The sequence below is a fragment of the Notechis scutatus genome, chromosome 1 (genome assembly GCF_049901735.1).
Source record: "Notechis scutatus isolate UNSWTSFEM ecotype Mainland chromosome 1, rNotScu1.2, whole genome shotgun sequence".
NCBI lineage: Eukaryota > Metazoa > Chordata > Lepidosauria > Squamata > Elapidae > Notechis > Notechis scutatus.
In genome coordinates this window covers 19,669,102-19,683,452 of record NC_142009.1, presented here as the reverse complement: position 1 = coordinate 19,683,452, position 14,351 = coordinate 19,669,102, and the positions used below count along the sequence as shown (strand labels likewise).

Here is a 14,351-nt window from a genome sequence, read left to right as displayed (position 1 = left end):
TCCAGAACTGGTCAGAACCTGCTGAATGCCACCTCTGATGCATACGTAATCACATTTAGAAACCATCCCTCTTCCTTACAGAGCAACAAGTCTTCCTGTCTTTTCCCTTTCCCTTCCCTTCCCCTCCCCTATCTCCTCCCCTCCTCTTCCCTTCCCTTAAGTAAACTATGTACAAAGCCCTACTGTAGAGATAACATCTTGACCTGTAGACTCTGTGATTGGAAAATTCTCCCAGATGCATAGAATTCCTTTGTTGGTATAATATCTTTAAGGAATTAAGAAAAGGAAACAAGGAGCTGGGATGTGGCTTACCTGTACTTAGAGCAGTGGTTCCCAAACTTTTTCAGTCCACCGCCCCGTCGGTGCTACAAACTCATCCTCAATGCCGACCTGATGCATCAGATTGAAATGAGGCCTAGTTTAGAGGCCCTTTTCCACATTGAAACATCTTTGCCAGCACATTGAAACATCTTTGACTTCTATTAATTAAAGGTTTTGTGGACAATACATGGCCAAGACTATCAGGAAGCTTCCACATTTTGTTGAGGCTTTAAACAGGATCCATTGGACCAGATCTCCACCCTAATAAATTACTTTTCTCCAATGTATTACAGTGCCAGTTCTGAAGAAGGCAAAATCAAAATGTACTGGTAAATTACAAGGAGAACACACACACACACACACACACACACACACACACTCCCTTCTAACCCTGCTGGAGCAGGTGATTGGACTAGAACAGATATCTCATTATCTTTCTCCTCCCTCCCTTCCTCCTTCTTTATTTCCTTTCCTTTCTGCCCCTTCCTTCCATCCCCCCTTTTTCCTTGTCCCTTTTTCTTTCTTTTCCTTTTCTCTTTCTCTTCTTCCTTCTCTCTTTCTCTCTCTCTCTCTCTCTCTCTCTCCTCTCTCTTTCCCTCTCTCAGGCTCACCCCATTGACTTTGTGCACTGCTCTGTTCGGACTTGCTTGGGCAGGTGTCTCCAGTACAAGGGGCTCAATGGGGTGGAACATGGCGGCAGCAGGATGTTTGAAAAGGAGAGCAAAGCCACTCTGGCTTTGCTCTCCTTTCCCAGCGCTGCCTGCGTTCTCCTTTCCCAAGGCTGCATTCGGGGTGGAGCTCCTTGCACCAGAGCGTGCAAGTCAATGGGATGATCCTGCAGGGCCTTGCCTTGAACGCGGCGGCGGGTGGATTTTTTCTCACCCCTGAATTGTGCCCTGGCACTCACCTCCAGCGCCCCCCTGCCGGCCCTCTTGCCTCTCAGAGCCCCCCTAAGACATCCCACCGCCCCCCCAGGGGACGGTACCACCCACTTTGGGAACCACTGAACTAGAGGGTAAATCCAGAGATCATCTGCTCAAACTCCTCTGCTTTAAATGAGATATTTAGCATTATTTCAATTATAGTAATTATTTACTAATTTTTTACTAATCTGCTAAACAAATAATTCCCTCAACACTGTCCAACTATTTCCAAAGTCTGCATTACTATTACTATTAATCTTCTCATCACTCCTTTTCACCCATCCCCTTCCACTTGTGACTGTATAACTGTAAATTTGTTGCTTGTATTCTTACGATTTATATTGACTGTTTCCTAGTATGGTTTGATTGCTTATTGTACATTATGAAGTGTTGTACCTGATGATTCTTGACTCTTGATGAATGTATCTTTTCTTTTATACATTGAGAGCATATGCACCAAAACAAATTCCTTGTGTATCCAAACACACGTGGCCAATAAAGAATTCCATTCCATTCTATCCCATCCCATCCCATCCCATCCCATCCCATCCCATCCCATCCCATCCCATTCTATTCTATTCTATTCTATTCTATTCTATTCTATTCTATTCTATTCTATTCTATTCTATTCTATTCTATTATTTCTATATCAAAATGTTTTGTCTATCTCCTCCATTTTTGGTGTCATTGCTATTCTGCATAACATTTTAATAGCAATAGCATTTAACTTATATAGCACTTCACAATGCTTTACAGCACTCTCTAGTGGTTTACAGAGTCATTATATTGCCTCCAACAATTTAGTATTTAGTATTTATTTGATTTGTCAATTGCTAACAAGATACAGGTATAAGAATAAATATAGTTTTGAATACATGAGAAAGATACTTATAAGAAAAATAAAAAAACAATAGGACAGGGACGGTAGGCACGATTGGTGTGCTTATGCACGCCCCCTACAGGCCTCTTGGGAAGGGGGTGAGGTCAATAGCAGACAGTCTAAGGTTAAAGTTTTTGGGGTTTGGGGAAGAGACTACAGAGTCGGGTAGAGTATTCCAAACATTGACCACTCTGTTGCTGAAGTCAAGTTTGGTGCGGTTAACCTTGAGTTTGTATCTATTGTGTGCTCTTGTATTGTTATGATTGAAGCTGAAGTGTTCAGTTGCAGGTAGGACATTGCAATGTATGATTTTATATACTATATTTAGATCGGACCAGAGGCGGCATAGTTCTAGGTTTTCTAGGTCTAGAGTTTCAAGTCTGGTGGCATAAGGTATTCTGCAATGAGTAGAGGAGCGGAGAACTCTTCTTGTGAAATATTTCTGGACTTTTTCAACTGTGTTAATATCAGATACATAATGTAGGTTCCAGACTGATGAGCTGTATTCAAGTATAGATCTAGCAAATGTTTTGTATGCTCTAGTTAGTAGTGTGATATTACCAGAGAAAAAGCTATGTAGGATTAGATAACAACTCTTAATGCCTTTTTGGCTATGTAGTTACAGTGGGCTCTAGCACTTAGATCATTTGAGATGAGTACTTCAAGGTCCTTGACAAAGTTTGGATCCTCAACAAGGTCTTGACTATTTCGCTTGTATTTTGTTTTCTGATTTTTTCTGCCAATATGTAAGAAAGAGCATTTATTTGTTGAGATTTGAAGTTGCCATTTGCTTGACCATTCTGATACATAGTCAAGGTCTTTTTGGAGGGTAGTTGTTCTGTACAGTAATTAACATACTCGTAAACCCCGCGCCGTGATCGGCTAAAGCGCGCGGCGACCGGATTGGCCGAGCGAGCCGCACTGATTGGCCCATTAAGAACCTCCTGCGATTGGAGAAGCCAAGAGCAGGAGATTCGAAGCGATGCCATTGGTCGCAGCCGCCACGGCTTGGGAATAAATAGCCGCAGTTTTCCCTTCCACTTTAAGTTGTAGCTGAAGCACAATAAAGAGCTGAACTTGTCACTGACTCTGAGCTTCCTTCCTGCGCCAGACACGACACTGGCGACGAGGGTGGGATCCAAGGAAGAACCACCAAGCACGTGTCCGGAGGGAGACAAAGACCGACTAGATGGCCGGCATCACACCGCCCGCGCCATTCAACCCGGCTACCGAGGACTGGGAATCGTACACAGACCGATTCCTGATGTTCCTCGAGAGTAGCAACTTGAAGGACGCGAACGGACAGAAGAAAAGGGCCGTTTTCCTGACACACTGCGGGCCCGCAGTGTTCAAGATGGCAAAAGCCCTCGCAAAACCCGCAGATGTAAAGGCGATGGACTGGGCCGACCTTGCGCCATTACTCCAAAACCACTACGCTCCCACCGTACCCATCCTCATCCGGCGGGACGAATTCTACCGGCGGAACCAGCGGCAGGACGAGAGCGTCAGCGATTTCATAGCCGATCTGCGGGACCTCGGGGGCCTGTGCGAGTTCCAGGAATTAGATGACGTCCTCCGTGACCGCGTGGTCCTAGGTCTCCGGGACCAGGCACTGAAGAGCTGCCTAATGGCGAAGGGCGACATCGATCTCGCCACCGCCATGGCGGAAGCTTCCGCAGCCGAAGCCACCAAGAAATCAGCGGCCCGATTGCGGAAGGCAGAGAACGGGGACCGCGCCGACAACTCCGAGGCAAACCGCCGAGAGACCACCACACACCACGGCGATCTGGACTCCGCCTCGGACACCCCGGAAGAAGAAGAAGACATCCATCGGCTCCAGACGGGACGAAACCGACGAGATCAACGGGGTCGTAAGTCGGGGACCCAGTGCGCGGGGTGCGGGGGCAACCATTTCCGAGCAGAATGCCGTTTCATCGACGCGACCTGCCGGCATTGCAATAAGAAGGGCCACATTGCCCGAGTCTGCCGGCTCAGAAAAACTTACAGCCCCCAACGCCGAGAACCAAGCAACCGGAGGCAAGACGACACACCCCCCAGGCACAGAGAGCGCCAAGCCGACAATCGCTGGAACCGAGACAACCGGGGGCGACGAAACGGGGAAGACCGCCAGAGGGAGGAAACCCATCAGACGGTCACCATTGGCCACGCCGAGACCAACGATGCCCGCAAGGTCTACGTGGAAGTGAACATCGAGGGTGAGTCCTGCCGGATGGAGGTGGACTCCGGGTCCTACCTCTCCATGATCGCCTGGAAAGAAATCAAGCGGCTGGTGCCAAACATCCAAAAGGCAGGACTGGAGAGCCAAAAATTGGTAGTCAAGGACTACCAAGGGAACCGAATCCCCGTCATCGGGACTGGACAGTTCGAGGTGACGTTCAAGGGCCGCACCGCAAAACTTCCCCTGACAGTCGTGGACCGGAACCGACCCAGCCTCCTAGGACTCCAATGGTTCGCACCACTGGGCATCGAGGTCACCGGAATAAACCACATTGAGGAAGCCGACTGGGAGCAGCAGCTGGCTAAGGACTTCCAAGAAGTATTCGACGGCACCCTAGGCAAGTACCGAGGGCCCCCTATCTCTTTCAGCCTAGACCCAAACATCGCCCCCATACGCCTAAAACGGAGGCGGGTGCCTTTTGCACTATGGAAAAAAATAGACGAGCAGCTTGACAAGCTCATCAAACAGGGGGTTTTGCAGCCAATTGACCACGCCCGGTGGGAGACCCCAATAGTCACCCCAGTTAAGCCAGATGGGTCAGTAAGGATCTGCGGGGACTATAAGGCCACCCTTAATTGCGCCTTGCAACAAAGCGCCTACCCCGTCCCAGTAGTGCAGCACCTACTTCACTCACTGGGGGGGGGCAAAGTTTTCGCGAAGCTCGACCTGGCGCAAGCCTATCAGCAACTGCCGGTCGACGAAGAAACCGCCGAGGCACAAACTATAGTCACCCACCGGGGAGCGTTTCGTTGTAACCGACTCCAGTTTGGAGTCAGCGTGGCCCCGGGGATTTTTCAAAGCCTCATGGAGAGACTACTGCAGGGGATAAAAGGGGTGGTCCCTTACTTCGACGACGTACTAGTATCAGCAGCCAACCGGGAAGAACTAGAGGGTTGCCTAAGGGAGGTACTTGAGAAATTCAAAAGGGCCGGTCTAAAAGTGAAAAGAGAGAAATGCCAGCTTTACACAGAGCAAGTCGAGTTCCTGGGGTACCTCCTAGACCGACATGGCATCCACCCGACCGGAAACAAAGTAAAAGCCATCAAGGAAGCTCCCATCCCCTAGAACAAAACAGAGTTGCAGGCATTTCTGGGACTGCTCAATTTTTACAATGTATTCTTGCCCCAAAAAGGCGACCGCGGCGGAGCCTTTGCATAGGCTCCTGGACAAGACGGCAAAATGGACCTGGGGGACACGTGAGGACGCCGCATTCAGGAAAACCAAGGACCTGCTAACCTCGGATGCCGTCCTCATACAATACAACGAGACTCTACCCCTCGTCATCACATGCGACGCCTCACCTTTTGGCGTCGGCGCCGTCCTCAGCCATACCCTGCCGGACAGAAAAGAAGCACCCATTGCCTTCTTTTCGAGGACACTTAGCAAGCCAGAAAGAAACTACAGCCAACTGGACAAGGAAGCCCTTGCCATCGTTGCAGCAGTAAAGAAATTCCACGAGTACATTTACGGCTGCCGATTCACCATTATCACGGACCACAAGCCGTTGCTAGGAATCCTGGTGGGGAACAAGGCCACCCCGAACATCCTATCCCCCAAAATGACGAGGTGGTCCGAGTTCCTCGCCGCCTACGACTACCGGCTCACACACCGCCCCGGGAAGACAATCACCCATGCAGACGCACTGAGCCGCTCGCCATTACCCGACCTCGACGACGACCCGGCCCCCACGATGACCACCCTCAGCATAGAGGCATTGCCCGACCTACCCATAACCGCGTCAGACATTGCCCGAGAGACAAATAAAGACAAACGTCTGGCGCGGGTATTGCATTGGGTAGAAAAAGGGTGGCCGGAAAAAGACAATGACGAATCGTTCAGGATATTCCGAAACCGCCAAACAGAACTGTCGTTGCAAAAAGGTTGTTTGTTATGGGGGGACAGGGTGGTCATACCAGAAAAACTACAAGGGAAAGTATTAAAACTTTTGCACGAAGGGCACCCGGGCATCGTACGAACAAAAGCCTTGGCCAGAAGCTACGCTTGGTGGCCAGGCATGGACAAGGAAATTGAGGCTTGGGTGGCCAGGTGCTCATGCTGCCAAGAAACCAGACCAAACCCCCCTACCGCGCCAATACTAGAATGGGAGACCCCCAGGGGGCCATGGTCCAGAATACATATAGATTTCGCCGGCCCCACAAGAGGAAACACATTCCTCATCACGGTGGATGCTTACTCCAGTTGGCTGGAGGTAAGCAACATGAAAACCACCACAACAGAAGCTGTCACCAGGGTACTCAACAAACTGTTCGCGACCCACGGTCTCCCGGATGTCATCGTGTCAGACAACGGGCCCCAATTCACCTCGCTGGAATTCGAAAAATTCCTAGCGGAACGGGGCATACGACACGCACTGACAGCGACGGCACATCCGGCGGCCAATGGTGGGAACGGATGGTTCAATTTACGAAAAACCATCCAAAAAATCGAACACGGGGACATACAAGAAAAAATAAATAAAATGCTCCTAATACAACATATAACCCCTAATACAACAACAAACAAAAGCCCAGCAGAATTACTGATGGGGAGGAAACTAAGGTCCCCACTTGACAGACTGCACCCCACATACAACCCGGAAAAACCCCCAAACTCATCAAGCAAACACCGGGCATTTGCACCAGGCGATGCAGTCTATGCAAAAAACCTTACCGGAGACCCACTATGGGTACCGGCAACCATAACCCAACTAACAGGCCCCCACTCATACAGACTGCAAACAACGGACGGACAATCATGGAAACGCCACATCGATCAGTTAAGATCAAGGGCAAGAAACACAACCGACACGCAAGCAAGCACAGGCAACCCCATTAACACAAACCAAGGGGGGAGGGAAGATACAGGGGGCCAAGAAAGAATAGAACATAACCAGCAATACTCACCAGGTAACAGCCAACTCGAAGCCTCACCAGGGAGAAGCAGCCAGGCCAGCTCAACCAGCCCGGAAAGACCAGGCAGGAGCGGCGAAAGTCGCAGCTCGACCAACCCGGGTAGACCGGGAGGGAGCTGCAACGACAGGCCAGGCAACACCTTCCAGACGATTCCATCGAAGAGGCCAAGAGACAAAAAGACCCCGACCGAACAGGTCGAAAGCCAAAGAACAACTGACCTGCGCAGGTCCAGTAGACAGGTACGAAGCCCCGCCTACTTACGGGACTACGTTACGTAGGAACGAACCAAGAGGGGAGGGGTGTTCTGTACAGTAATTAACATACTCGTAAACCCCGCGCCGTGATTGGCTAAAGCGCGCGGCGACCGGATTGGCCGAGCGAGCCGCACTGATTGGCCCATTAAGAACCTCCCGCGATTGGACAAGCCAAGAGCGGGAGATTCGAAGCGATGCCATTGGTCGCAGCCGCCGCGGCTTGGGAATAAATAGCCGCAGTTTTCCCTTCCACTTTAAGTTGTAGCTGAAGCACAATAAAGAGCTGAACTTGTCACTGACTCCGAGCTTCCTTCCTGCGCCGGACACGACAGTAGTAGTATTGTCTGTGGTGTTGAATAGCTTTACATCATCAGTGAAGAGAACACAGTTGCTCTTAATATGATCACAGAGGTCATTTATGTAGAGTATGAAGAGAGTTGGTCCTAAAACACTGTCTTGGGGGACACCACTGTTGACAGGTACAGAATTTGATAGGACGCTGCCAATTTTGACCATTTGTTGTCTGTTTGACAGTAATGCTTCTATCCAGTTATGTAGGTATCCAGAGATACCATAGGATTTTAGTTTTAGTAGTAGTTTGTTGTGTACCACTGAATCAAAGGCTTTACAGAAGTCTATGTAGATTGCGTTTATTGCTTTGCCCTGATCGAGTTGTGTAGTCGATATGTTTTTGCAGTGTAAGAGTTGCAGATTACAGGATAGTTTTTTTCTGAAACCAAATTGTTTATTAGAGAGTAGGTTGTTTGTCTCTAAGTGGAGGATAATGGATTGGTTAATAATTGATTCCATGACTTTACAGGTGACGCAGCATAAGGAGATTGGTCTGTAATTTTCAACTAGGCTGGGGTCTCCCTTTTTGAAGATGGGGATGACCGTGGCTTATGACCATAGTTTTGGCAAGGAGCTGGTCCTGAAAGGTTTTTCAAAGATTATGCTTAGAGGTTCGGCTATGGCAGTGGATAGCTTTTTTAAGAAGTAGGCATATATTCCATCCAGTCCAATAGATAGGGATGGTTTTAGATTGCACGGTGCTTTTTCAACAATGTCTTCTGTAAAATCGATATGTATTAGATCATTGTAGTTTTCTGTGGTTCGATTAGGAAATACTGGGCATGATCCATATTCTATACAACATTCTATACAAGAAGTCCTCAACCATTTGGAGTGATGACACTGCTGGGCTCTGCTTCTCCTTCAGTTTACCTGCAGCTTTTGCAAAATCCAAGCCTCCCCCTCCCAGTTGCTCACTGAGCTCACGGCTGCCTCTTTCTCTGGCTGCAAATATTTCCTTGTGACTCCGCCACAAATTGCAAAGAGGTTTGAAATAATAGAGAAATAGGAGAAAGCCATCTGTCTTTCAGTGAACTCCCAATGAAAGGTTTTAAGAAACGTACAAAATCATCTGAAAAACTAGAAAATGCAACCCATTTAAACATAAAATATTAAAAAGCACAAAAGAACTCGCACCAAGTCAAACGCCTATGAATTGCAATTATCCCAATTTTGCTCCACTCCCTCCTAGCCCTGACTGATTCCACCTAATTTGGTAATAAAATGTCAGCACAAAACAACCAAACTTGGAAACCACTAAAGGACCCCACATACCTTCTCCTGTTCCCTTCTAGCAATACTGAGGTTACTTACTGAAATGTCAGCTAGAATTTTTTTTTTAAATAAAAAATAAAATTATTAAAAAAATAAAAAAAGAAGTCCTCAACTTACAACCACAATTGAACCCAAAGGTTCTGTTGCTAAGCAAGACAATTGTTAAGTGAATTTTGCCCCATTTCTTGCCACGGCGGTTAAGTGAATTACTGCACTTGCATTAACCAGTTAGTAACATGGTTGTTAAATGAATCTGGTTTCCCCCTTGACTTTGCTTTTCAGAAGATAGCAAAAGGTGATCACATGACACTGCAATCATAATGGGCCAGTTGCCAATCATCTGAATTTTGATCATGTGACCTGCTGCAGTGGTCATAAATGGGGAAAATGGTCATAAGTCACTTTTTTCAGTGCTGTTGTAACCTCAAACGGTCACTAAATGAACTGTTGTAAGTCAAGGGCTACCTGTAACTGAAGCCTATTCAATTTATCAGACAATTTCTGTAAATTGTAAAAATCAGATATAAGGTTTTATTGTCCATTACCGTAATTGTATACATGCCCCTTCAGAAATAAGTTCCAATGGGTGTCTCCCAAGTAGACAAACAAAGAAGGTGAATGAATGAAGAACTTTTAAATAGCGAGTGTGATTTTTTAGCCACTTACCTAGGAATAATCCCATTGAACTCTACCTGCAAGGGTGGGATGCTACCAGTTCTGCCTGGTTCTAAAGAACTGGTAGCTCTGAAGAGCAGCAGACACTGAACTGGTTATGTGTTTGCTGCTGTCTGGCCCACCCACCTACCTGGGCTCTTACCTGTACTTTATTTCCTGCTTTTTCAACCTCAGCTGCTTTGTGTGGTACAGCTGAGGTTGAAAAAGCAAGAAAAAAGAGGCTTTTCAAATGCTGCGCGCTGCACTTTTCAGCATCAGGTGTGTGTGCACGTAAAGCGCACATGCATGCACAAAATATAGTACCCGAACCAGTAGTAACACCAATTGAATCCCACCCCTGCATAGACGTATATTGAATTGGGCTGCTTAAAACTGTACAGGTACTCTTTGACTTACAACCATTCGTTGAGTGGCCATTCAAAGTTGCAATGGCACTGAAAAAAGTAACGTATTTTGGTTTTCCCACAATGGTTGCAGCATCCCTATGATCATATGATCAGAATTTGGATGCTTGACAACTGGCATGTATTTATGCCAGTTGCATGTCCCGGGGTCATGTGATCACTTTTTGACATCTTCTGACAAGCAAAATCTTCTCCATTAACATTTTAATTGAGTTATAAAGTAATGTAAAATACAAAATACAAAGTAAATAGGAAAGCAGTGGGGAGAAAAAGGGGAAGGAGAAGTGAGGACAGATAAAAGAAAGAAAGAAAAAGAAGCATTGACTTCCAACTCTCCTTGTTACAATAAAATATGGCATTAACATCAAATCACAACTTTTTGCTTTTTCATAATAATATGAACAAGCAAATTTCTGATTAGTCAAGACCTTGTTGATGATCCAAACTCCATCAAGGACCTTGGAATACTCATCTCTAATGATCTAAGTGCTAGAGCCCATTGTAACTACATAGCCAAAAAGGCATTAAGAGTTGTTAACCTAATCCTAACCTAGCTTTTTCTCTGGTGATATTACACTACTAACTAGAGCATACAAAACATTTGTTAGACCAATACTCGAATATAGCTCATCAGTCTGGAACCCACATTACATATCTGATATTAACACAGTTGAGAAAGTCCAGAAATATTTCACAAGAAGAGTTCTTCACTCCTCTACTCGCTGCAGAATGCCTTATACCGCCAGACTTGAAATTCTAGCCCTAGAAAATCTAGAACTACGCCGTCTTCCATCCAATCTAAGTATAGTATATAAAATCATACATTGCAATGTCCTACCTGTCAATGAATACTTCACCTTCAACCATAACAATACAAGAGCACACAACAGATACAAACTCAAGGTTAACCGCACCAAACTTGATTACAGGAAATACGACTTCAGCAACAGAGTGGTCAATGTCTGGAATACTCTACCTGACTCTGTGGTTTCCTCCCCAAACCCCAAAAACTTTAACCTTAGACTTTCTACTATTGACCTCATTCCTTTCCTAAGAGATCTGTACGGGGCGTGCATAAGTGCACCAACGTGCCTACCATCTCTGTCCTATTGTTTCTTTTATTTTTCTTATATGTACCCATTTCATGTATTCATAATTATGTATATACTTATACCTATTATCTTGTAAGCGATTGACAAATAAATAAATAAATATAATGATCTATCAATCTAATCGGTAAAACCCAAAGTCAGAATTTCAGTCTTTTCCACATCAAGCATGAAGTTCAGAAGCAGTTTCCATGTGGAAACTAAAGTACTTATGTTCTTTTCTTTAATCAAAGTGATCAATTTTGCCATTTCAGCTAACTCCATCAACTTCTGCAATCATTTGTCCATAGTAGGAATCGAAGTGTCCTTCCATTTCTGTGCATACAATAGTCTTGCTGCTGTCCACATATATACTAACAAAGTTCCAAATTTTTTCTCTAGTTCTTTTTCCATTAAACCCAAAAGGAAAAGTTCTGGTTTCATTTTTATCTCCATTTTCATTTTTTTTAAATTAAAATATGAATCATACTCCAATTTTTTTTTTTGCTTTATCACATGTTCACCATAGATGATAAAAGGTCCCTTCTTTACTTTTACACTTCTGGCATTCATCTGACATTCCTTTATACATCATAGATAACTTATCTGGTGTTAAATACCAACAATACATCATCTCATAAAAATGTTCTTTTAGATTATAATTTAATGCAAATTTTAACCCCTTTGTCCACATATTTTCCCATTGTTCAAGCATCACATTGTATCCAAAGTTCCTTGCCCACTGAATCATGCAGTGTTTTACATCTTCATTTTCCAAGTTCAATTTCAATAACATTTTATAGTTTTTACTGACAAGCAAAGTCAATGGGGAAGGCAGATTCACTTCACAAAAGTGTTACCAATTTAACAACCGCAGTGATTCACTCAGCGACTGTGGGGGGGAAAGGTCATAAAATGAGGCAAAACTCATTTAGCAACTGTCTTGATGAGCAATGGAAATTTTGAGCTCAATTGTGATTGTAAATCAAGGACTACCTGTATTTGACCTTGTTCCTATGAGCAGTTACTGATGTTGGCAGTTTTGGGCTGAACATTGTGGATGACGTGTTGCTTGTGTTAGTTACAGGACCCTCATCCGACCCACGTACAAGATAGCTTACCGAACAGTAACTGCTCTTGAATGGCGATGTTGCCCTGGTTTCACTGGAAGCAACTGTGAGGAAGGTAAGACTTCTGCATACTTGACAGACAATGCCCATCTACGAAGCTGTGAGTATATCATCCATCCTTCTGCCATTTGATGTCCTCTAGCTGTGTTGGACTTGGATTCTCACAACCCTGGTCAACTTGAATCTGAGCCTGGAGACTATGGATGTAGGTCCACTTTCTATGGAGCATGGGAAACTGGAATATGCTAGTAGTTAGAACTGGGAGGATTTATTGGTTTAGATTAGAAATACTGGACTGTGATTGTATCAAAATTTTCCTCTGTGTTTAACCTTAAGCAAGAGTTAATTTTCTGAGGTTTTCATAAATGTGTGCTTTTATGGCTTCCAAGCCACACTAATTTTAAGTGATATATTATTATGTGCTATTTAGACAGATAACATATTTTTTTCCTCCCATGTTGCATTGTTTTCAGTCTACAATTATGGTAATTAGGAAATTTTAGTATATGGTATTAAAATTGGACTATATTTATTGCAATTCCCATGGCAATAGGCAGAAGCACTATGCATCTCATGTTCTATACACATTTCCACCATGTTCGTCTCTGTTATATGACCACACATGTTACAGGATGGCTCCTAACAACTCACATATGGTCAAACAGATAATAGATGTATGCCACAAAACACCCTAATCAAGCAATAACCTATAGTAACTACTGAATATATTTTTACATTTCTGTATTCTATAGATCTACATGCCATTTTTCTTAATATGTACATCTTTTATTACAAATATCTATGAAGATTCGCAGTTACTCAGATCATAGTTATGCCAAAAGTGGTTTTTATTTTGAAAAGGCAACTGGACTGATTTTTTGAGAAAAAAAACAAGATTTTTTGCTTCCTATCCTGGAAGCTTCATCAATTGTATTGGATGCTGTGGGAGATGGAAGGATAATTATTGACAATTATTGAAATTAGTTGGTGGGAGGGGGAATGATAGGTTCTGACAGGATAGTGGTGGTGAGGGAATGGAAAGATTGTGTTTTATTTGCAACTAATCTTAACTGTCAATAACTTTCCTTCCATCTCCCACAGCATCCAATTCAACCGATGAAGCTTTCAGGATAGGAAATGAAACATCTTGTCTTTTTCTCAAAAATCAGTCCAGTTGCCTTTTCAAAATAAAAACCACTTTTGATACATCCATTATTTCAATTATAATTGCATAATTTTTAAAATACACAAGAGGAAAGCCCGCTGTTTTTCAGTAAAGGGTGCTCTGCTATGAATTTTAAGTGTGAGACTTGCAATAAAACCCATTGATTTGCTATTTCTCAATTCCCTTCTCTCTATTGTTGCTGTTTTTTGTCAACCCTCTTCTTGGTTCTTGGTTTTTCCATTGTTTGTTCATTTGTTTATGAGGTTCTAAATGGCTGCAATCATACCACTCTTGGCAGGGTATGAAAATAATTACAAAATGTCTAATCATAAAAATACCAAATGATAGCACAATACCAAAATTAAAAACAGCAACTTAGAGCAATATAAACACACATGTTGTGTTGCCTCATTACATCAAATTTAAAAAGAGGAGTTTTGCTTTATCTTGTTTTCAGAAAAGCAATAACATCAAGGCTTATCTAGTTTCTTGGGTGAAGCTGTTCCATAATGTAAGACCATTATATTACAATAGCTGCCCAGAGTCAGTGACTGAGATGGACAGCCATAGAAATTGAACAAATAAATAAAAATGCATTATTGTACCGAGAAACAGCTTCTCCTGGCCTCGGCCCACCACCCATTTCATAGAAATGGGGAAACACCACTTTTTTTTTCTGAGTTGTCTTTAGGTTGATGGGTTCTAGTTGAAAAAAGTAGTCCTGGAGGAGCCTC

At 44.3% G+C, this 14,351-nt stretch overlaps 1 protein-coding gene across 3 annotated transcripts in view; it reads left to right on the top strand.

The window, feature by feature from the left end:
* COL26A1 (collagen type XXVI alpha 1 chain) overlaps positions 1 to 14,351 on the top strand; it is a 212,211-nt gene that overhangs the window by 48,448 nt on the left and 149,412 nt on the right. For 2 of the 3 annotated variants that reach the window (XM_087957753.1, XM_087957746.1), the window contains exon 3: positions 12,404 to 12,507. In XM_087957753.1, coding sequence (XP_087813879.1) covers positions 12,404 to 12,507 — 104 coding nt within the window. The remainder of the gene's footprint in view (positions 1 to 12,403; positions 12,508 to 14,351) is intronic. The other variant, XM_087957747.1, reaches the window with a different exon arrangement.